This window comes from Rhipicephalus microplus, chromosome 4 (genome assembly GCF_043290135.1).
Source record: "Rhipicephalus microplus isolate Deutch F79 chromosome 4, USDA_Rmic, whole genome shotgun sequence".
Taxonomy (NCBI): domain Eukaryota; kingdom Metazoa; phylum Arthropoda; class Arachnida; order Ixodida; family Ixodidae; genus Rhipicephalus; species Rhipicephalus microplus.
In genome coordinates this window covers 160,707,384-160,732,082 of record NC_134703.1, presented here as the reverse complement: position 1 = coordinate 160,732,082, position 24,699 = coordinate 160,707,384, and the positions used below count along the sequence as shown (strand labels likewise).

Genomic DNA, 24,699 nt, shown 5'->3' with positions numbered 1-24,699 from the left:
AGGGGAACAGCGTTGACGACAGAGCTAATGCAAGCTATTCTGCACCACAGGCAAACCAGCCACCGGAAGACTACTCCGTATCATCCGCAGACAAACGGCCTCGTGGAACGGCTGACCAAAACTATCGCTGACATGCTTGCCATGTTTGTCGATGCAGAACACAAAACCTGGGACAGCATCCTTCCATTCGTCGTATTTGCCTATAACACTGCAGTACAAGAGACCACACGCATGACGCCTTTAGCCTCGTCTACGGCAGAGAGGCAGCTACAACGTTGGACGCGATGCTCCCAGATGTCACAGAAGAGAACCACAACGTCGCCACTTACCTTCAACGTGCAGAACAAGCCCACAAACTTGCACGCCTGCGGATTAAGGAACAGCAGTCCATCGACGCTCGACGCTACAACTTACGCCGCCGCCATACGGAATACAAACCCGGTGACCAAGTGTGGATTTGGACCCCCATTCGCCGCCGAGGACTCAGCGAAAAGTTCTTGTGCCGTTATTTTGGACCTTACAAGGTCATACGTCGTGTTAGTGAACTGGCCTATGAAGTTGTCCCCGATGGTGTGATGACACCGCGACGGCGCCGCGCTAACCCAGAACTTGTGCATGTCGTGCGCCTTAAACCTTATTACATGCGGTAATAGACCTTACAGTTTGCAATGTCAACTGCGAGTTTTGATCTTCCTTTTTGTTCTCGTGTGTTCTTATGACACTGTTCTCGGATTTCAATGTTTGCTCTTTTAGGAATCGGGCCGATGCTTATTTAAAAGGGGAGTAATGCCGCAATCACTTGCCATCCTTCTCATTTGCTTGTGACGCACGTGGCTAGTGTGTATCTGCGCTCCATCATGAAGGCGTGATCCGTGAACTTATCTTCGTGCCAAGTTTTATCGGAAAACGCCTATCGCCAATAAGCCGAGGGCAGCCGTGGGCACCGCCATCTGTACGGCGGTTCACTTGTTTCTTTCGAGCGCAGGTGAGCCCAGTGAAATAAAAGATTGTTGCGGGTTGCTCCTGATGCTGTCGTGCACGTTCCTTCATAGTCGCGGCTGCGTGACAATATAAATTATTGCTTTTTGTAGTTTTATTTGTTTATTGTGTTTAATGGCCGGAAGTATCGCATAAGCTTCGCTGGTGAAAATGCTTGTATCAGTGGGCAGAACGCCGGCTTCTGAAAGGGATGGGCCGACGGCTGCGTACGTGACAGAAGTGTTGGACTTTCAAGCATCCGTAAAGAATTCATTGCATGTGTATTTCTGTTGTCGTTCTAGGAAGTAGGCCAAAATGTCTGCAACTGGGGCTTGCCTCGTAACCTCCAAGAAAGACACGTCGCAATCTATCGCCTGCCACTGCCATGGTGGCAGGCATACTGCGAAAGCCATCAAACGGTATTCAAGTGGCACAGCAGTTTCCTTCATCAGGCCTCTCACACACAGTGAGTAGGGCTGCCTCATAAAAGGCCGTTTCTCAAACACAGCAAGGCTTGACATGTCAATAATTGTAGAATGAGAAGGATTTTCCTTGTCTGTGTTCACTATAAGATGGTATTTATAAGATATGTAACATCTCTGTAGGTGGAGCCACCACTCGTTCGATTCCACGTACAGGCTTTCCACGGGGCTAGTGCGAAAAGCACCCGTAGAGTGGCGTATGCCTTGATGATGAACAGGGTCAAGCACTTTAAGGGCAGTAGGTGTCGCAGACTGATATGCTATTGCCCCATATTCTAGGCGGGTACGTATGAGGCTTTTATATAAGTTCATTAGACACTTCTTGTCACTTCCCCATGTAGTGCGTGACAACAGTTTTAAAACGTTCATGGCTTTTATGCACTTGTTTTTTAAATACTTAATGTGTGGTATGAAGCTTAGATTGATGTCCAAGATTAGGCCTAAGAGTTCGTGTTCCGTAATTATGGAAATACGTTGCTCATGCAGTGGAATATTGAGTTAAGAATGAATGCCTCTCTTCCTGGAAAACAAAACACGCGTGCTTTTCTGTGCATTCAGTCTGAACCCATTTTCGTCTGCCCAATTGGAGACTTTGTTCAAACCAGGCTGAACCTGCCGCTCACTCATGGCCAGATTACAAGATTTAAAAACCAAGATGAACGTCGTCGACATATGTACAATAAGAAATATTGCAAGGAATGAACAAGCGCAAAGAATTCATTTTGATAATAAAAAGTGTGCAACTCAGTACACCACCTTGTGGAGCATCTGTTTTTAATACAAATGTTTGAGAAAGAGAGCTGCCCACAGGAACATGGAATGTCCGGTTTGACAAGTAACTTTCTATTACAGTAAACATTCTGCCACACACGCCAAAGTAGGACAGGTCTCTCAATATTCCAAAGCGCCATGTTGTATAATATGCATTTTCGATATCGAGGAACACAGAAAGGAAGTACTGCTTGTGGAGGAAAGCGTCTCTGATCTGTGTCTCAATACGAACAAGTAAGGTGGTCGGGGATGGATCTGCCTTCTCGTGACCCGCACTGAAATGGGTCGAGTAAATTCTTCGTTTCAAGGAATTGTGCAAGTCGGCAGTTTATCATTTTTTCGAAGAGTTTGCACAACCAGCTTGTAAGTGCAATAGGCCTATAACTCGAAATTAGAGAAGTGTCCTTGCCGTGTTTTGAAATGGTAATAACAATAGCCTCTTTCCAAAAAGTAGGAATAGCGCCAGAGAACCAGATAGCATTGTACAAGCAAAGTAGGGTTTTTGTGTTTCAGTTGGTAGGTTTTATAACATTTAATACACCACTCGGTCAGAACCTGGGGTGGAATCACTGCAGGAGTTTAGTAATTTTTCAAGCTCAGCTAAGCTGAAAGCTTGGCTATATGCGTCGTATCCAGTACATTCGTGTTAGAGTTCCTGCTTTTCTATATTTGTTCTGCTTTTTTTTGGAAAGCATCAGTATAGTGAGACGAGCTGGACACACATTCGAAGTGTGCACCAAGGAAGTTCACCTGATCTTCGCAGGTGTGAACCTATGTGTTTACTAGTGGGAGTGACTGTACTTGTGTTCCTGCTACCCTACTAACCATGTTACAGAATTCAGCCTCCTAAGTATATGAATTGATCCCTGACAACATCTTCTGCCAGCTTTTTCTTCAGGCCTGCCGACGCATTCTTCTGCCTTGAGACTTCATTTTCCTAAAACTAACAAGGTGTTCCGCTGTCGTTGAGTTCCGAAGAAGCCTCCCTGCTTTGTTTTGCTCTTTCTGCGCGTTTCGGCATTCAGAGTTCCACCATGGCACACGTCATTTTTCAGGGTGTCCATTCATTTGTAGGATGCATGTCGCTGCAGCATCAATCAAGAACGCTGTGAAGTAGTTGACAGCAGCATCAGTGCTCAAAGTACATATATCATCCCAACCTAAACAAGCGATAGTATAAAACTATTCCCAGTCGGCTCTGTTTATGAGCTATTTGGGAGCCTGTGGTGGACACTCAGTTGCTGTAGCTGTGCTCAAAACTAAGGGAAAGTGGCGAATTCTGTAGGAATTACTGATGACTTTCCACTAGAGTGAAGGCACAAGAGACGGAGACACCATGCTTAGGTCTATGGAGGAGTAGGTATTATTAGCGAGATTCTAATATGTTGGTTCTTTTCGATTCTTAAGACACGCGCTGGATGAGAGAAGGAACGGTTCAATCAATCGACCTCGTGCGTCACAACTAGGATCACCCCATAGCCCGCTATGCGCATTCAAGTCTCCAAGGAGAACATAAAGCTCCGGAAGTTCGCCTATTAAAAACTGAAAGCCATGTATTTTGTAGGCGATAGCTCGGAGGCACGTAAACAGTATAAATTGAGATCCGTTTGTTGAAAAGAACAGCTTGAACAGCCACTGCCCCAAGAAATGATTGGAATTGAAAGTGTGTGCATGGATTTCCTTGATTCACTATAATGGCAACACCCCCGGAAGATGTCACAGCATTGTCACGGTTCTTTCGAAAAATTGCATATTTACGTAGAAAGCTTGTGTGTTTTGGATTTAGGTGTGTTTCTTGTACACACAGCACATTTGGTGAGTATTCTGTAAACGTTCTTGGATAAAATCAAGGCTTCTTAGAAGGCCCCTGATGTTCTATTTTTATAATTTGAGTGTTCATGGCGAAAGTAAATTAATGCTGTGTGTACGAAGAGCGAGTGGCTGTTTAGGCAGGAAGTTTGAATTCAAGTAACAGTGCCGTCACCAGGCCCTGTTATCTGCTTTTTTGTTTTCTTGAAGCACTTTAAGGAGCCACGCCACTTTTTCGGGCAAGGGTGCTGACGTATTCATAGCCTCCTCGAAGGCACTGGATAACCGCACGTACGACCTGGTAGTTGGAATTTTGGGCCTGAGGACTCTGGGGTCTACTATCTCTACTCGTGAGAAGACGGAGTAGGCTGAACTAGTGCCGCCTTGGGGGCAGGTGCCACAGCCGATGGCTCATTCTGCGCTGGCTGATGGAGCGGCGAGGACTGGTGCGACGCTGCCCCCTTACGCGCCGAGTCAGCGTAGGTTGTGCCATAAAATGGCAAAACTCTTCTTGCTTCTTTAAATGAGGTATTCTCCCTCATCTTCAACGTGACAATCTCTTTTCCGTTTTTTTTTCAGAATAAACAGAACCATGAATAGGCAGCATGATTCTGTCACAGTTCACACAATGCGCTGGTTCTTTGCAGGTATCGGACTTGTGGCCAGAAACTCCACATTGGGCACAGGTTTACCGACCACGACAGCTTTTTGAACCGTGTCCGTATTTCTGACATTGGAAGCAACGGCGAGGGTTCGGAATGTATGGCCGAACGCGAAGCTTTGTGTACCAAGTTACAAACGTCTCTGGAAGAACGCTGAAGCCAAACGTAATTATGATGTGTTTAGTTAGGGTATCTTTGCCATCTCGATTCATAATAATTCTCTTGACATTGACTACATTTTCATCTTTCCGTCCGTCAAGAAGCTCTGTCAAGTCAGCTAGATTATCCTCCAATACAAGTCCTCGGAGAGTTTTCATTGAACGGTGTGCCGGTATAGTGATGGGGACATCACCAAAGGTCTATAAGTTGGATAATCTTTCATATTGTTCTTTGTCCCCGATATCAATAAGAAGATCTCTACTAGCCACTTTCGTAGCTTTGTAACCTGTTCCAAGTGTGTTTATCAGGCACCTTGAAACTAGAAACGGGGACAGTTTTCTGGCTGGCTTCGTAGGTGTGTCACTGTGAATAACATGGTAGCGTGGTAAGTTCTCTTTGTTGAGTTGAAAAGGTTGAAAGTTTGCTTCGGGGCGCACCCTATTCATGGAGCGATCAATGGAGGGTTGAAAGTTTTTTTGCCATAAAATATGGATTGCTTTCCGTAGCAGTGGCAGCCACCCACCACCGATCTCAAAGAGGGGACGCTCTGAGACACGAAAAAATGTCTTGCATACGCCAGCTGCACACCGCCACTATAACCTGATGCGACGCATCCCAAGGTTGGGTGAACACACGAGGTTAACCCTCCGCCAGGAAGAACCAGAAGTAAACAGAATAGAGAAGTATACACGACAGATAAAAAGTGAAAGATACAGACGAAGGTGTAGGGGGAGAGAGGTAAGAATAGGCAAATGCCAATTTCTCTTGGGTGGGTCAGCCCAGTCTAGCCGTCTACGTGAAGCCGGGGCCAAAGGTGTGTGTTGCCTCTGCCGGGGGGCCTTGAAGGTCCATTTGCCCAGCGTCATCTAGACCCCCCGGATCGTTTTTTCCGCGGGCACAGCAGTATGCCACGCACAGCTAAGCGTGGGAGGGAGTCAAGACCTCCCCGTTAGCTCGGGTCCATGGTGTCGCTACACACCAAACGCTTGCTTACGAAGACGCCCCTGCAGGGTAGTAGTCGACTAGCCTACATCAGGAAAAACACTATATCACATTTTCTCGCGTATACCAGCGGTCCACTTTCCGCTAAAGTCAGCAAAAGAGGGGTCGGGACACTGGAGAAGATATGACAACTCGTGAAAACACATGAATTAGTTGGCGATACAAGAGCGTTTGAGGAAAGCAAAATAATACACACAGAAGAATTTCGACAGCAACAAAAATTGCCAGATCCGACGTACAGTGGGAATCAATAATATGCGAAGCACGAATGAGGAAGGTTAATATGCCACTTTAAAATAAGCACAACGGTACGAGGCGGAGCTAAATTGTGCCATATATGACTTCTACGTCAAGATTATCATGTTTAGATGTGTCATTTACCTTCGTCGTCTATTCACGTCCCGAAATCTCATCATTTCTATTTGTAAACGCACATGCGTCAAAGCAACGCAGCGCAGTGTGTGCCTGCGAGTATTCGCAATGTTTATAGGCTGTCGTGCCGCCGAGTGGAATTCAGGAGCGTTCTCTCAAATATGATCAGTAGGCAGACGCCTCAAACGCTCCTTGTTCGGTGGCCCTAGCCTCACTATTAACGTGATAGCAAGAAACGAACACAAACCACTTTGTGTGTTTCGTGCATCAGTGAATATACCGGACCGTGCCTGACGCGATAAGCTTGATTAGTGAAAGTGCGTGGCAAATCACGTTTTTTATTATAGCCCACGAGATATTCTGCAGCCACGTTGGATAGGAAAATGTTATCGTCTGACCTTTGCAGTTCAAAGTCGCCTTGTTTTACGTGCGTATAGCATTCGCCAGGCCTTTGTATTGCATGAATCTCATAACGTTGATTGTACACAGAAAGTAGCGCAGGCTCGCGATTCGCTCTTCCAAACCATGGCCTACGCTGCGCCTTTAAAATGCAAAGCATTTCTTGGCAAACTTCGGCGACATTGAGCCTATCTATCTATCTATCTATCTATCTATCTATCTATCTATCTATCTATCTATCTATCTATCTATCTATCTAGCCACTTACGACTTTTAGCTCTCCTGGCCGTTTGCATAATGGTAGCAATACCAAACTTGGTAGGATGTAACATGACTGTATGACGAACACACTTGACTAGCCTTAACTTCAAAATCATGACATTTATGTCATGATTGTCAAGATTTACACTTTGTGATCTTGCTGCTTTTGCGGTGGTTTCATTCGCATGTCACGTTGCAAAACTGTCTTGGTTTGACATTACTGCATGGCGAACACAAGCTACAGACTCTAATATGAAAATCATGATATGTATGTCATGTAACAACATGACTGCATGCTACGCTCATGATATGCTCGCGGTCGTTTCACTAGCTTTGAATTAACCAAATTTCGTATGAGGGACGTGAATGAATGACGAAGGTGTTTGACTGGTGCAAACCCGATAATCATGAGATGCGTGTCATGTAAAAACTTGACTACATGCTACGCTCATGATGTGCTCGCGGCCGTTTCGCTAGCTTCACCTGTCCCAAATTTGGTATTTTGTGACACGAACGGGCGAAATAGATAAATGACATGTCCAAACATGATGATCATGGCATGCGTGTCATGTAACGAAATGACGACGTCACATACTGATGATGCGCTCGCGGCCGTTTCGCTACTTTCACATAAGCGAAAATTTGGTATTACTTCATTCGAATTCATGACGAATGTATGTGACGGCCGCAAACATGATAATCATGAAATGCGTGCCATGTAACAACATTAGTACATGCCACACTCAAGGTGCCAATACACTTCGTAGTGAACCAGCGTGCGTGAGCACCGGCATTCGTTTTATCGCATCACGCCGACGATGCCACGCCAGGCGCTGATTTCGCCCTAGTAGAGATCAGTGGATCTGCCCACTGACCAAAATTGTGGATTTGCATGCCTTATACTCGCAGGCGTGTGCCGCGTTGCGTTGCTTTGACGCATGCGCGTTTGAGCGTACACGGCTTCCCTCCGTCACGAAAAGAGGCACACGCTGTGCTACGTAGCGCTGGTTGCCACCGGGCCGCGCCGTCGGACGTTAGTCGCGCCGGTCGCACCTGGCATCACACTTTAGAGTGCTCGCGTTTTGCTAGCGTGGCGTCGCTGCGCCCAGCCAGCGTATGCGTCAACATTGCATCGGAATATATTGGGCCCTTAATGACGCGCTCGCTGCCGTTGCGCTAGCTCCAAATGTACCAAGTTTGGTATAACGGGAAGTCAATAGACGAAAGATAAATGACACGTCCACACCTGACAATTATAATATGCATTTCATGTTGAACATGGCTACATGCCACGCTCATAGCGTTCTCGTGGCCGTTTCACTAGTTCCAGATTTACCCAATTTGGTATTACGTGACGTGAATGAACGATAATTGTAAATGACATGTTCAAATATGATATTCATGATATAGATTTAGTGTAAAACATGCAACGCTCATAGCACGCTCATGGCCGTTTCGCGAGCTCCATATGTACCAAAGTTGGTATCAGGTGCGGTAATAGATGACGAAGGTAATTGAAACGTCCAAACATGATAATCATGACATGGAAGTCATGTACGGCACAATTTACCTCCGGCACCTAACTTTGTGCTTATTTTAAAGTTATTTATCACGCTTTCTTATTCGTGCTTCGTATATCATCGATTCCCACTGTACGTGGGATCTGCAAATTTTTTTCTTTAAAAATTGTTTTTCATAATTAGGTAGTGTTAATGTTACAGCGCCCTATACTTGGGAGAAATAGGTTAATGAATTCTTTTTGAACCCAGCCAAAAAACAAATTTGTGTTCAAAAGTAGCTTGAAACCGCCACTTCCAATATTTTTTCGCATTTTGTGTGTTTGTACTTTCTGTATTTATGCAAAGAGTGCCATCCTGTGCGCATTTTAATTTTTTCTATGTTTCATTCCTTATTGAGCAAATTTAACTATGCACTTAAGTTTTATTTACATGTTTATGTGATCTTCTGAATGCTGCCGTTTTTTCTGCCTTGTAATGCTTAGATGTGGGCCTAGCTAAGGTGCATTTATATCATACCTTTTCTTCTTGCATCCCACGCCGCAAATTGTATCTGCTCTCTGCACAAGTGGAACCAATGAAAGTAAACATTGTACCACTGTTGTAAACAAAACTAAAAACACCAAGTGGCAAAATCACAACGTGATGAACAACAGCAAGAAATGCGTTAACTGGACGAGGCTGTTCAATGCACAAAAAAATAGAACAAAAAGGACAAGGACCTGGCGAAGATGTGGACAGATCAGGGTAGCATCTTGAGTTTGTGTGCACACCACTCGTGCTAGTTTTTGAGTGATGTAGCAATAAAGGAAACAGAGACATTGAAGAATGGGAGCCGAAATGCTTCATAAGCACGTGTGTGGTTAGACGTGAACGAGCATGGGTTACTCTTCTCTTTGAATTCACCAGTTGACAGGCGCATATTCAATGGGCGCTTGCAATTGCAAATGCAATGTTTCGGTAGAATACTGCACATCTCGCAGTGATGTGTGAGAGCCGACACGTTTCTGCCTTTTTTGAAGCAGATGAGTTTGCCTGGCCTTTAGAGATGCAGTGGAATGAAATCTCGTGATCTAGGCTGAACCTCATGTTTCCGGCTAATACAAAACACTTACAGCGGCGAAGAGTATTGTCGGCATAAATCCTGTTGTTGCTCTGGGACAACGCTACGCTCGGCATGAAAATAATGAACGAAGTCTCCATTCATTTGTAATATAATACTCATTCCTAGTCGTCGGCACGCTTCATACTTCTAGGTGACTTGCATTCGTTAGCGCGGACCAAACGGACACCTCTATATGGTGGTTGCTGGCATTGATGAAATAAATTTTGTCACAGTGTGTGGGTCACTGAAAAAACAGAGGTCGGCTATATTTTCACAACACTATTTCTGTGGGTGTTTCTCAATTTGTTTGTGGATTTTTCAAAGTTTGTGTGGGTGCTTCGTGCCCCTCGTGTACAATGCTGTGACCCCATTTTCTGCAATGGACCACGTCTCTCTAAGCGAGTTTCTGCAAGCGCGATTCAGCCTGCATATAACATGTGTTTTGTTTGCACGTTCAAAAATTTCTGGCGTGAACATGTTTTCGAATAGACATATATATCGTATAACATCAGCGTATGAAAAATTGCCTACTGCGCCTAAATGTGAGGTATTGAAAGTGGCAGCAAATGATTTATCCGCGACGAAGTTTCTTCAGAACATGTAATTTCGAAGTGTTACATTAGTGGTTCTTAAACACAGATCCGCGGACTCAAGGCGCTCTTTATAGTCATTTTTGGTAGTGCGCGAAACCCTCCTCGAAAGAAAAATCGCTTTTTGGTGGCAGACTATTTCAAGTCAAAGTAGCCCTCCGTCTGATATTGGTGCGATTCAGCACATAACAATTTTGCATTTCCGCACGGTTGTAATGTTTTCCTTCTACATAGGACGGCTGTAAAGCTTTCGCTGCAGTTTCCTGTGAGATATGCACACTAACTTAGTTTTCGTACCCTTGCGTATTTCAAGAACAAGAATAACTACAAAAGAGTTGCATGTACCTGCAGACTTTAGCACTATTCGGCAGAATGCTGTAATTGAAATAGCGGAGCACTTTACTTTGTCCATTTATCGGGGGGTGAGGGAGGGCGGTACTAAAAGACACCTATTCAGAACTACATCTTGTTTACGTAGTCATCACCCCTCTTCACTACCTCATACTGCTAGGGGTCATTCGTCAAATTCACTATTGTACAAGGGATCGCCGAAACATAGATGGTTGAGAACCGCGCCATTGAATTACTATACCATCAACAAGCGCGACACCAAAACAGTTCACAAAATGTCAGCGAACGAAAACTGTCAGCGTGCAGAATTCAGTGCGTAAAAATGTCGCACAGGTTGTTTCTATAAACTTGGAACATATCAAATGTAGTTAAATGCAACTGAACAAAACCAAGATTATACAAATCGTAATAAAGGATAGATAAATAGATAGATAGATAGATAGATAGATAGATAGATAGATAGATAGATAGATAGAAATTACTCTCGCTTCGAAACAATGCTGCATCAAGAGGTAAGCAAAATTTATTCGTGTATGCTGCTTCTTCCGAAGGACTAAAGTAATTTTTCTTCTTTACGTGAAATGAAAATTTTTTTGCTTGCCTAATATGAAATCTTAAATGAGCGCACAAACCTACTCCAACTTCAAAGCGGCTTTTTCTCTGCAGTTTTGCTCCTAATTTCTGGTAAAAGAGCCTTAGAACCACCTCAGGTCTCAGAAACGAGCTGCATTTGCTTGGAAAGGCCGAGGCACGATTTCATTTGATCTCCAAATCAATCTGGTCAAGTCGCCACGTGTCTCTTAATGCGAAAGTAAATAACATAGGCTTATTGCGAACTCTGATTAAGGCAACGAGTTTGACAAAAATTACGAATGAGAGAGAAAGAGATGTCGCAACACACCGAAATTGAACACAGATATTGTCAGAGTGCAGAGGATAAAGTGGCATGTATTCTGATTGGTTCATAATAATATATGCATGAACACTGAAGGGTAAATGTACGCCGGGTATATAGAAGCCTTTATATATGGTCTAAAGACTATATGCGGCGCTTGTGACTCCAAAGATAATGACCCTGGACACTGCTAGGCAAATAAGCCTCAGTGGATGGCGCTTCACTACAACTGTCGTAAATTCGACGTGACGGCGTATAGAAAGGAGCACATATGTATTGTTTATAATATTACGCAGCCAAAACTGCAACGAGAATTGATTTTATTGGATATTACGGTTTACTTGAAAAGCATTTTCGAGACTTGGTGTGGTCCTGCGTTAGACAACCAAAACTAAAAGTGAACATCTGCAACACTAAAAATTGACAGATACCTCGTACTGCGGGAATCGATGATATGCGAAGCGCAAATGAGCAAGATTTATATGTCGCTTTAAAGTTATCACAAGTCTGCGAGATATATGTAAAATATGCCGTGCATGCCTTTCATGCCATGATTACCATGTTTTAATTGTCATTTACAGTCGTTGTCAGTTCAAGCCACCTAATACAAAATTTTGTATATGTGGAGCTAGCAAAACGACCCCGAGCACAAGTGAGCGTAGCATGTTCTCATGTTTCACCTGTAAAAATGTCGCACAGGTTGTCTCTTTAAAGTTGAAACATTTCAAATGTGGTTAAACGCAACTGAACAAAACCAACATTATACAATTCGTAATAAACGATAGATAGATAGATAGATAGATAGATAGATAGATAGATAGATAGATAGATAGATAGATAGATAGATAGATAGATAGATAGATAGATAGATAGACAGACAGACTGACAGACAGACAGACAGACAGACAGACAAACAGACAGACAGACAGACAGACAGACAGACAGACAGACAGACAGATAGATAGATAGATAGATAGATAGTTAGATAGATAGATAGATAGATAGATAGATAGATAGATAGATAGATAGATAGATAGATAGATAGATAGATAGATAGATAGATAGATAGATAGATAGATAGATAGATAGATGCGCTCAAAGTCGCAGAAGTTTATTAAGAAATACTTCGCACTTAAAAGGTATAGGAGGTGAAACTGCTACTTCGGCTGGTTTCATTTACTCACTCTGCCTCTCAAATTATTTAAATGAGCAAAGAGCTAGGCGTGGTGCATACTGGTGCGTACGCCCTCATTGAAAAACGTACCACAACATTGACTATACTTTGTTAGCTCACAGCCAATCGACAAGCAAGAGATCTTCCACGTGTCGCAAGCCCCAAAGTTGCGCCGGGAAAAGCGTACATTGAGGGTTGCGAACATAAAGGAAAGAATGGGAAACGCTGGAGAGGTCAAGAAATACGCAACACTTGCGACAGCTCAATCGCTTAAACAACCTCGCCGCAATGCAAAAGGACCATTTCTTAGTGCTTAGGGGCACTCGGTGAAATCTGTGGTGCTACGCAACGGTGGTCCTGGGCAATAATGCGTCACTTTACGAGCAAACACTGACTAGAAGCTGGAGAAACGCATCGACACTTTTTTAAAACGCTCCCAAGCAGCCGTCTCTCCGTTTAGCGGCGTAGTCGTCAGTATGCCGTAACCGACAGACGTGGAAAAGTATGCGATACACATAAAAAAAGAGAAGAAAAAGGTTTGTCAGATCCCACGCACCTCGGAAATTGGCGTTATGTGAAGCACACAGAGCAAAGGTGACCGAGTTATACTTTTTATAGAGTGACTACATATGTGGCACTCAATGTATGTATAATAATTGTAATATATGTAAATATACGTAAAAAACTGACACTAAATTTATGTATAAATGTTGTACGCCCGAGTTAAGCTTAAAAGCTGCACTTGTTTATATAACCAGTCGTTTGCACTTTCTCGTCAATGCCAACAGGAACAACAGTGTTAGAAACAGCAGATGTGATAAGCTGATGTGAAGCGTTGGTGCTTTCGAGGATGGTAGCTCTGGACACTGCAACATAAATCAAATTTAGCGCTAGGCACGTAACTACAAGTGACATTAACCTTACGGGACGACCTACCGTGGTAGTCTAGTGGCTAAGGTACTCGGCTGCTGACTTGCAGGTCGTGGGATCGAATCTCGGCTGTGGCGGCTGCATTTCTGAAGGAGGCGGAAATGTTATGGGCTCATGTGCTCAGATTTGGGTGAACGCTAAAGAACCCCAGGTGGTCGAAATTCCCGGAGCCCTCCTCTACGGCGTCTCTCATGATTGTGGTGGTCTCGGGACGTTAAGCCTCACAACTAAATCAATCATCAACCTTACGGGACGGCTGTACTGTAGCAGCAATTATGTATTGTTCATAGAATTGGGTAGGCAGCACTGCAATTACAATCGACGTTTGGAGAACGTTAGAGTCTCTTTGAAAAGTAGTTCCGAGACCTGGCGTGGCTCAGTGGTATAATGCTGCACTGCCACGCAGAATGCTCGTGTTGAATTCCTGCTGAGGCCCCGACATTTTTATTGTGTACGTAATCTCTACTTAGATAATAAGTGTCAATCAGCTGTGGCCCATACGTACATACAAGTTGCAAATACACGTCTGTGGTATACGCCACTGTTTAACGGGAAGTGTTGCCGACGAATGCGACATAACTGTGAGATTTGTCTTTCCTTAACCAGCGCGTCCCCCGCCGGTGTAGTCTAGTGGCTAATGTACTCGGCTCTTGACACGCAGGTCACGGGCTCATCCTCGGCTGAGGCGGCCGCACTTTCGATAGAGGCGCAAATGCTGTAGGCCCGTGTCCTCAGGTTTGGATACACGTTAAATAACCCCAGGTGGTTGAAATTTCCGGAGCCCTCCTTTACAGAGTATCTCATATTCATATGCTGGATTCAGAATGTTATACCCCACATGTCAATGGGCAAGTGTGTCATATTCTTCAAACCATCTTGTGTTCTCGTACAAATATTTGTTCAGCCAACACGAGGTTGTAATATATGCTGAACCCTCTTTGTAAGCCTCGAAGTTTCTGCTCCGTACGTTCCACTGGTAAGATGCAGATGTATAATACGTTTACCTTGCGGGTTAGTAGCAGATTACTATTCTTGAATTCAGAATGCGTGCCGATTGTGGTGCAACGCATTCTCTTTATTCTAGTTATTCCACTTTCGTGGTTCGGCTTTGCGGTTACTACCTGTCCTTAGTAGACATGACCCGATAGAACTTCGATCGTCTCTCCAGCTGTCACAAGATGTTTTCTGCCGAGAATGAAGGAAATTCCTTTAGTTTTGTGCATGAATATTTTCAGACCTACTCTTCTGCGTTTTATGTCCAGTTCAGTAATCGTAAACTATAATTGTTCCCCTGAGTTCCTCATCAAAGCAATGTCATCAGCGAATCTAGCGTTCTAAGATACTCTTTATTAAAGCTTGTCTTTTACTCTTCCTAATCTAGGGCTCTGAAAACCTTCTGTAACCAGGTGGTGAGAAGCATTTGAGAGGTGGTGTCTCGCAGCTTTACACAATTTTCTATTACACTGTAGCTGTCTTTATGGAGAAGTATGGTGACTGTGAATTCACTTTAGCCTTTTCCCAGTTATTTATGTAGGATTTGTTGATGCCTGAGTGCGTAGTGCCTAGATTACTACTGATGTGTCGATTGAGTCTGTGGCCAAACGGTTCGGTGCCGCTTCTGCACCGCTTCTACGCCTGAGCGTCGCGGCAATGCCTCCAAACACGGGTGCCGGCGATAAGAACACATTCGCCTGTTAGAAGCATTAAAACTGTGTGTGTGCCCCATTGAGCGACAGTTGTAGTAGAGCCTTCAGTGCGGAAACAATAAAGTTATGTTATCCTACATCTGGTGGCCTGGAATACGAACGTACCGCACCGCCATGGCCGATGAGGACAACCTTTCTGCCCTTCAACAACAAGTATAACAACTGCAACGACTGCAGGCCCAGCAGCAAGTGATCCAGAACAAAGAGCAGCAGCTCCGGGAACAGCAGCAGCACAATGAAAATGAAGCGCTCCCGTCCAACGACCGTGCACCGCCCCACTTGGGCCACGCCCCCCAAAGTTTCGCTCCAGTGGTCCCTGCCATATCGGGCGCCTCGATTGCTGCGGCCGCCACCGACACGGACGTCTGTCACGTCGCCTTCAAACTTCTTTCGTTTTGGGCAGAGGCGCCTGACGTGTGCTTCGCTCAGATCGAGGCGCAGTTTTCCACGGCACGCATCACCCAGGACCAGACGCGCTATGACTACGTCGTCATCAATCCAGACTCTCGCTATGTGGCTGAGGTTCACGATATACTTGTAAATCCCCCGGCTGATGATGGTGACCTACACCTGAAGAAGAAACTGACCCACCGGCTTTCACTTTCACAAGACGAGAAGGTGCGTCACCTACTCCAGCACGAAGAACTCGGTGACCACAAGCCATCGCAGCTCCTGCGTTACATGCGTGACCTCTTGGGCAGCAAACCGGTGGATGACTCCCTCCTCCGTATCATCTGGTGTCAGCGTCTACCCTCACATGCGCAAGCCATCCTCCAGGTGCAGCCGAATCAGCTGCTTAACCTGCTCTCTCACATAACCGATCAAGTCGCCGAGATTTTGTTGCCAACATTGCCTCTCGCCGTTAACGCCGTTGACACCCGACAGTCCAGCAGCGAGCTTGCGCGCCGTGTCGACGAAATCACCCATCAACTGGACTCTTTTCAAAGGCGCCTGGATCAAAGCTTGAAGTTGCGTCCACAAAAACACTCCCAAAGCCAAGACAACAACACCAATTCATCGCACGGAAACGATAACGGCCCCTGCTACTACCATCGCCACTTCGGGGACAAAGCCCGGAAATGTCAACCACCTTGCTCAACTGGACGTCAGGGAAATTTCAACAGCAGCCCGTAGAAACGGCCGCGAGCTGCCAACTTAGAGGTCGTCACATATTTGTCACGGGCCAAGTCACAAAGCGGCGGTTCCTCGTCGACTGTGGCTCCGACATCTGTTGCTTTCCCCAAACCTTCCGGCGTGACAAGCGTCCTTGCACGTCCTTTGAGCTCATCGCGGCGAACCATTCGACCATCAAGACCTACGACTCACTCCGCCTTAACATCAATTTCAAAAGCCTGTGTCGAGATTTTTCATAGAATTTTGTCACCGCCGACATCGCAGAGCCGATCATTGGGTCCCACTTCTTGGCGTACTACAATCTTCTACCTGACTGCCGATATGACCGACTTATCGACGTTACAACAGGCCTCTCCACACCGGGCCAACGTGCGACCACCAACAGCCTAACGTCAAGGCACTAACCATTGGGAACCAGTCACCATACCATGACATCCATGCAGAATTTCCCGACCTGACTCGACCTAGCGGGCGTCCACGAGAGGTGCGCCACTCAACCGTGCATTACACTCGTACTATTCCCGGCCACCTGGTCTCATGCCGCGCGCATCGGCTAGCACCGGAACGCCTTCGAATTGGATGGGCCGAATTCGAAGCCATGCTTCGCGAAGGTACTGCCCGCCACTCGAAGGGACCTTACGCCTCACCGCTTCATCTGGTACCAAAAAATACCAATAGCTGGGGCTCCTGCGGAAATTATCATGCCCTCAACGACCGCACCGTCCCCGACAGATACCCCGTCCGTCATATACAGGACTTTGATCTTCTCAGTGGTGAACCTCGTAAAGCCTTACACACAAATTCCTGTAAACGCAGATAACGTCCCATAGACCGCAAGTATCACGCCTTTCGGCCTATTCTAATTCTCTTTCATGAGTTTTGGCCTCCGCAACGCGGGGAAAATCTTTCAACACTTCATCAACGACGTCGTCCGCAGACTGGACTTCTGTTTCATCTACCTAGACGACATCTTGATCTTCTCCCGCAACGAAACGGAACATCGCCAACACCTTCGTCAACTATTTCAGCGTCTCGACGAACACGGCTTACTCATAAGCGTGCAGAAGAGCACGCTCGGCGCCCACGTCGTCACGTTTTTTGGTCATGAAATCTCTTCAGAAGGAACTAGACCCTTGTCTGACCGCATCCTGGCCCTTCAAAATTACGCGCTGCCTTCCACAGTGAAAGACCGCCGCCGTATCCTGGGCATATTCAACTTTTGCAGGCACTTCGTGGCTAAAGCGGCCACATATCAGGCCCCTCTTCATAATGCGTTGGCTGGCCAACGCGGCAACCATCCTGCCACTTGGACCCCAGCCTTAACGCAAGCATTCGAAGACTGCAAAACTGCCTTCTGCAATGCTACGCTGCTTTCTCATCCCAAGCCAGAGATGCCCCTGGGTCTTTTCACAGATGCCTCTAGCACCGCCGCCGGAGCCTCTCTCATGCAGCGGGCCCCACCGTGGTGGTCTAGTGGCTAAGGTACTCAGCTGCTGACCCGCAAGTCGCGGGTTTAAGTCCCGGCTGCGGCGGCTGCATTTCCGATGGAGGCGGAAATGTTGTAGGCCCGTGTGCTCAGATTTGGGTGCACGTTGAAGAACCCCAGGTGGTCAAAATTTCTGGAGCCCTCCACTACGGCGTCTCTCATAATCATATGGTGGTTTTGGGACGTTAAACCCCAAAAATCAATCAATCAATCTCTCATGCAGCGTGTGTGCAACAACTGGTGCCCCTTGGCGTTCTTCTCGAATAAACTCTCTTCCCCGGAGCCGCCGCCACCGCCTTCCGGCAGCATCGGCGATGCAACCTCGCCCCCTGTGGAGACGACCTGGCCAGCCTACTAGAGAGAGCTACTTGCCATCTACGAAGCAGTCCAACACTTTCGCGACATCCTCGAGGCACAGCACTGCACCATATACACCAACCATAAACCTATCACTTACGCCTTCTCCCAACGCCGCGAAAAACTTTCACCGGTCCAGCAGAACCAGCTCTTCTTCATCGCTCAATTCACCACAGATATCCACCACATCAGAGGAAACCAAAACGTGGTCGCCGACGCACTCTCTCGCGTCTCGACTGTCGAGCTACCAACTGTTACAACCGACGCCCTTACCGAAGCTCAGAAAACAGACACCGAACTCCAGCAGCTCCTCGAGAAAGGCTCTTCCCTTCAACTGCAAAAAGTTACCATCCCTGGGTGAACGGACGCTCTCTACTGTAACATTTCAACAGGACGAGTGAGACCATACGTTCCTACTTTGCATCCCCAAAGCCTCTTCAACCAGTTACACCACCTCAGTCATCCCGGCATCCGAGCTTCTACCCGCCTGTGACTGATCGGTACGCGTGTTCCTCAATGCAACGGGACTGCCGCACCTGAGCACGCACATGCGTTCAATGCCAGCGCGCCAAAATCACCCGGCACGTCACGTCACCACTCGGAAAATTCCCCCTGCCGACAGAACGGTGTCAGCACGCCCACATTGACATCATTGGCCACCTCCCACCAGCCAGCCCTTACCGCTATTGCCTCACCACCATCGATCGTTACAGTCGTTGGCCCGAGGTGTGGCCGCTCGAAAGGATCACCGCAGAAGACGTCGCATCAGGCTTCTTCTCCGGCTGGGTTTCACGCTTTGGCACTCCTCGTCGAGTCACAACCGATCAAGCAAGGCAATTCGAATCTCAACTCTTCAGGCTTCTCGGGCTCTCCACCGTGTTCGAGCCTTCACGGACAACTAGCTACCACGTTTCCACCAACCGGATGACTGAACGGTTTCACCGGCATTTCAAGGCAGCCATCATGTGCCACCATCAATCAACCTTGCTCAAAGCTCTCCCCGCCATCGCTATTGGTCTGCGCGCAACTTTCAAGCCCGACTTTCAAGCCACGCCCGCGGAATTTGTCTACGGGGAGCTGCTTCGCCTACCTGGAGAACTCCTCTCCACTCCGACCTCTGATGTAACCAGCTCGGACCCCGCAGACTTCGTCACTCGACTCCGTCGCACAATGGGCGCACTGCGCCCCTCACGAGCGGCTCGCCACACCAAGCCAACCCCGTTCGTGTTTAAAGAGCTGGCAACATGCTCGCATGCCTTCCTCCGCGACAACACCATACGCGCACCTTTCCAGCTGCCTTACTCGGGACCTTACAAAGTCATCTGTCGCGACGACAAAACATTCACCCTGCAAATCAGTGGAAAGGATGTACGCGTTTCTATTGACCGCCTAAAGCCATCATACATCCTTTTCCCAGGAGCCTACCGACCCCCGCACGCCTCCCGTAATTCGCCGACAAAAGCCCGCAACGCTTAGGCTCGCACCCTACACCACCCGCCTTGGACGCCAGGTGCGGGTCCCCAAACCTATTCAACCCTGATGGCTCCTATCTGCGTGGGGGGGGGCGAAACGGTTCGGCACCGCTTCTGCGCCGCTTCTACGCCTGTGCGTCGCGGCAATAGAGGAATTTAGTCTGTCCGGCGCACCGCTATACAGAAATAAAGTTTGAGGATACCGCTTTACCGGCTCTGAACTGCGCATGCGCGTGCCTTACGGGCGTTTACAGGACACTCTTCAACGCCCAAACGCCCGACATGCTTACAAGGTTGCCATTGCCGGCTTCCCTTTGAGCCGAGTCAACTCGAGTCAAACAAAAAAAACCAATATGGCTACTTCGAGACTCGCTATCAGCTTGGCGCCGCAGACACGCTACTCGCCTTCCGACGATAAAATTATACTCGAAGAAGTTCTCGCGCTAAACACTTTCGAGAATGCTTCGTGGTGGCACACAATCACTGAAAAAGTGTTGTAGTGCCATCATCACCATCATCATCTCTCAATCACCGCGCCGCGCCTCTGGCGCAGCTGATGCTAGCTCGAGGATTAGAACGAGCTCACGCACCTGGCGCGTCGGACGTGGACAGCCACCGCGGCTCCGCTTTAGGCGTGGAATAAAGTAGCGAGATCAGCACGGCCCCGTCTGCCACCTTCGACGCCGTCTCACGTCTCTCTTCTATCGCCGCTACATTGGTGACCCGGAGAACACGCCCTTTGCCGAGTGGCCCGCGGCCATGTTCCCGCAACTCTGCCCGCCAGTGCCGCCGTTCCAATCGACCTACCCCAAGGTATGGCTCATGCAGCTCGATGCCGTTCTTGCGCTGAATGGCGTCACGGACCAGCCGCTGATGCACGCCATTCTTCATGACGCCCTTCCGGTAGAGTTGCGTCATAACTCTGCCACTTCAACCTCCAGCCAGCAGCCTTACGATGACCTCTGCTTTGCGGTGCTTGCCAGCTTTGGCCTCACCTACCACCCGCTGCCGTTCACCCGCGACTTTCAGGTTTTCCCTGCGTCGCAGCCTGCTGAACCCTCCGGCCCGAAGCTCTCATCTAACCGCAACCTAACTTCTCCGACAACGTCTCCCTCCACCTTTGGTCCGGCCACTAGCGCAGTGATCCTCGCACCCGGTCACAGATCCGACAAGGTTCTTGAAGTCGTTCCTGCTGCCGACAACCTGTCCACCACGAAGTGCGTTTTTTCGAAGTCCTCGGCCGATGGTCCTTCTGGAACGCTTGCTACCTGCACGTTTTCCACAAAAGCGACGGCACGCGACAACGTGGTCCCACCAGACTTCATGACGACCACCTTGCCGCCCGCCTCGAAGTCTGGCACAGGTGACCTTATTGACTTCCCGACCTCGAAGCTTTCGCCTTTAACAATGTCCAATAAACGAGACTTAACCTCTCGTCTGGCCACTAGCGACACGTGTCCTGCGCCCGACTGCCCATCCGCCAAGGTTCCCGACATTTGGGCTGAATGCAACCAGTCAGCCACGAGGTTTGTGTTTTCATCGTCCTCGGCCAAACGACGCTGCAGGCATGCTTACCACCGGCTCGTCTCGGCCGACCTCCATGGCTCACAACACAGCTGACACGTCAGGTTCTACGACGGCAACATCACCGAACGCCCTGGTGGCTACCACGACTATGGGCATTGTCACCCCCGCTATACACCTCCCGGTTGCGGAACCTTCACCCTCCCCGATGTCCGAAGGCGACTGTCGACCAGCCTCAATGCACCGCACGTCCTGCCAGCAACGACCGCCATCGTCCTTGCAGTTTCCCGCAGCTGAAGTTAAAGCCACCAGCCATCAACCACAGCCAAGCTTCCAAGACGCTGCGACTATGACTGACGCACTTAAGGACGACGTGCCCGGTCCACTTCAGACAGGGCTCACCAAGCATACCACGCCTGTGGTGGAGCAATCTAGGGGGTGTGGGCTAGAGGCAGCCATCAATTATACAGACCTGCACGCCAACCCTCGTGCGCGGACTACCGGAAGTCATTACACGAGCACACGTTCCCGTCCAATACTCTGGGCGAGCCCACTCTGACTGGGTTCCACCACCACCATTCCCCGGAGCCTTTGCCTCCGGACGGCAACAACCAGACGTGTGTCCACAACACCAGCTCGTGTGTCACAACCGCGACGACGCTCATACCTCACACGTGTCTAGCACCCATTAACCTACGTCGGCCACGACAACGTGCTTGGCGTCACACAGTGAAGCAACTTTTGAGCCGCCCTGCTACGCAGCCACGAGTTGCAGTCACAGCCCTGAAGACGGCGCAAGCACCTACTCGGCCTATCCGACGCAATGTCCCACCACTAGTCGTGTACCCGACTACCCACCCTACACTTGGCGGCATTGTTAAGACATGTTCCTGCGTGCGTCGGCACGTCTATCTATACCGGCACGTCAGACGCCGCTCGACTTTGAGGTCTGTGTTGCGTCGACCCCAACGTCAAAACCCGCACTGCCGACCATCTGCCGATGTTAGCAGCATGACATCGCGACACACTGTCCACTCTCGGCCTGCCCGACCACGTCATCGTGAGACCCACTTGTCGGCGACCACAGCGACCCGGCACTTCCTTCTTCGTCCCTTGCACTTCTCCCAGAGTCGCCCACAGGAGACACACTGCTTACCGATGGCCCATAAACGTTCACAACCTGGACTTGCCAAATGAACACTATGGATTGTCGTTGATGTATATAGCATTTGTCGCTCTCTTTCTTTTTTTCATATGCCTTAAATCGCGCAAAGCGCTAGGGGGGGGGGAGCCCTGTAGTGCCATCATCACCATCATCATTTCTCAATCACCGCGCCGCGCCTCTCGCGGATTAGAACGAGAATGCTATCTCGAGGATTAGAACGAGCTCGCGCACCTGGCGCGTCGGACGTGGACAGCCACCGCGGCTCCGCTTTAGGCGTGGAATAAAGTGGCGAGATCAGCCCGGCCCCATCTGCCGCCTTCGACGCCGTCTCACGTCTCTCTTCTATCGCCGCTACAGTGTCAATGCTAACGCGGCGGACACTCGTGATGTCGATTCTGATGCCGATCACCGTAATGCTGATGTTTTCTTCTTAAATAGATTTATACCACAGCGCAAGTAAAGAAAACAAACAAGGTATGTTTTGTAACAAAAAATTCATTGGCATTCTCCATTTTCTTTCTTTTCAGATTTAGTCCGTAATCGCGAAGACTTTCTACTTTGCGCATACGCAGATGCGACGGCCACGGCCGCGAAGGCGTTGCGGGTGTTTTTGGGGCGTATTTTGGGCGGTACGAGCTAAAAGTGCCAATAGCTCGCTTCAACGCTATCTGGCTTGATGCCCTCCGGCAACCCGGTATACGCAAGAACGTACCGGAGTGCCGGACAGCCCCGCCACGGTGGTCCAGCGGCTAAGGTACTCAGCTGCTGACCCACAGGTCGCGGGATCAAATCCCGGTTCTGGTGGCTGCATTTCCGATGGAGGCGGAATTGTTGTAGGCTCTTGTACTCAGATTTGGGTGCACGTTAAAGAACCCCAGGTGGTCAAAATTTCCGGAGTCCTCCACTACGGCGTCTCTCATAATCAAATAGTGGTTTTGGAACGTTAAACTCCGCAAATCAATCAATCAAGCAATGCCAGACAGACTAAAATCCTCTAATGCCTCAAAACACGGGCGCGGGCGAAAAGAACACTCTCGCCCGAAAGAAGCAAGAAAAGTGTGTGTGTGCCCCAACTGAGGGGCAGTTGTAGTAGAACCTTCAGTGCGGAAACATTAAAGTTATGTTATCTCACAAGTCAAACGCCTACTCGTAATCTATGAAAGCTAAGTACAAGGAAGAATTGTATACCGCGAATTTCTTTTATACCTGAGTGATAGTATGAATATGGCTTGTGGCAAAATAGCCTGAACGAAATCTTGCTTGGCCCTTTGGTTTACTGAACATTATTGTCGCCTGAACTCTACTGACTAATAATTTGTAAGTAGTTTGTGGAGAACGAACAGTACCTGATTCGTCACTAATATTTCAATTCTTTGATGTCTCCTTTCTTACGAATTTAAATGAAGTTGGTGTTCTTTCAAGATTCGGGTACTCTTCCCGTCAAGGGACACCTCGTATATAGGTGGCCAGTTTTTCTAACACATCTCCGCCATCTTTTAGCAGGTTCGTTCTTACTTTATTATCTGCAGTGCATTTGACTCTCTCCATTCCTTCTAGAACCTTCCTTACTTCCCTTGTCCTTGCTGGTAAAATGTCGAATTCCTCTGGGGTATTATTTCTCCTTACAATATTGTCACAAATCATGACGTGGACGAAGGAAGCGGAAGTGGTGAAGTGCGTCGGCATTTATACACGTGCTGTTGAATATTCTAGCGTTATGGCCAGTGGCCACGTAGAGTCCAGAATATTCTGTATTGTTCCCGGAGTGGGCGTAATCTTAACGAAATGATCGACTACCGTCCCGAAATTTCCCCAACTCTGCAGGCGCGGTTTGCACTGAGAATTACGTACAGTGTAACGGGGTGATAAGGGAACTTGAAAAAAAAAACGAGGTATTATCATTTTGGTTGTTTCGGGTTTTGTAGAACTTTCCGCCCCCTCAACTATGATATCCATAATTTTTATGACAATGCATTTCTTGTTCCTTAATGCATACATCCGAATTCGGCCTATGCATAAGTTTTCCTCTACAGCTTTATGTATCTGCCACACTTTGCAGCCTGCTGAATTCACTGCTTGTTGTACTTTCTGATGTCAGCTACTTTGCGCCTATTCAATAACTTCTTAACGTCTACCAGCTCTATTTTGTCGATTACACTTGAGGCTCCTATGATTTGTCGCCTCCTAATAAGATTTCTTGTCTCCTGAGATAGTTTGCCAGTGTCCTGTCTACTCGTTAGCAAAGGGTCTGAATTTAGTACTTTATGCAATTCAAATAGGCCTGGTGTCGGCAGTGACTGTACCTGTGACTTCCATTGGATACTCTTTGATTATACTAGTAGGATTAATGTTCACTGTGTCAACGCTGACGTCGGTTACTTAGTTTAGAGCGTGGAAT

General features: G+C 47.8%; 1 protein-coding gene across 1 annotated transcript in view; it reads left to right on the top strand.

Annotated features, from left to right (window-relative positions):
• Positions 1 to 19,616, top strand: part of LOC142814443 (uncharacterized) — an 84,639-nt gene extending 65,023 nt beyond the window's left edge. Inside the window, exons 4-5 of the mRNA XM_075893202.1 lie at positions 15,341 to 15,940; positions 18,705 to 19,616. Of these exons, the coding sequence (XP_075749317.1) occupies positions 15,341 to 15,940; positions 18,705 to 19,616 (1,512 nt within the window). The remainder of the gene's footprint in view (positions 1 to 15,340; positions 15,941 to 18,704) is intronic.
• The last annotated feature ends 5,083 nt before the right edge of the window (positions 19,617 to 24,699 follow it).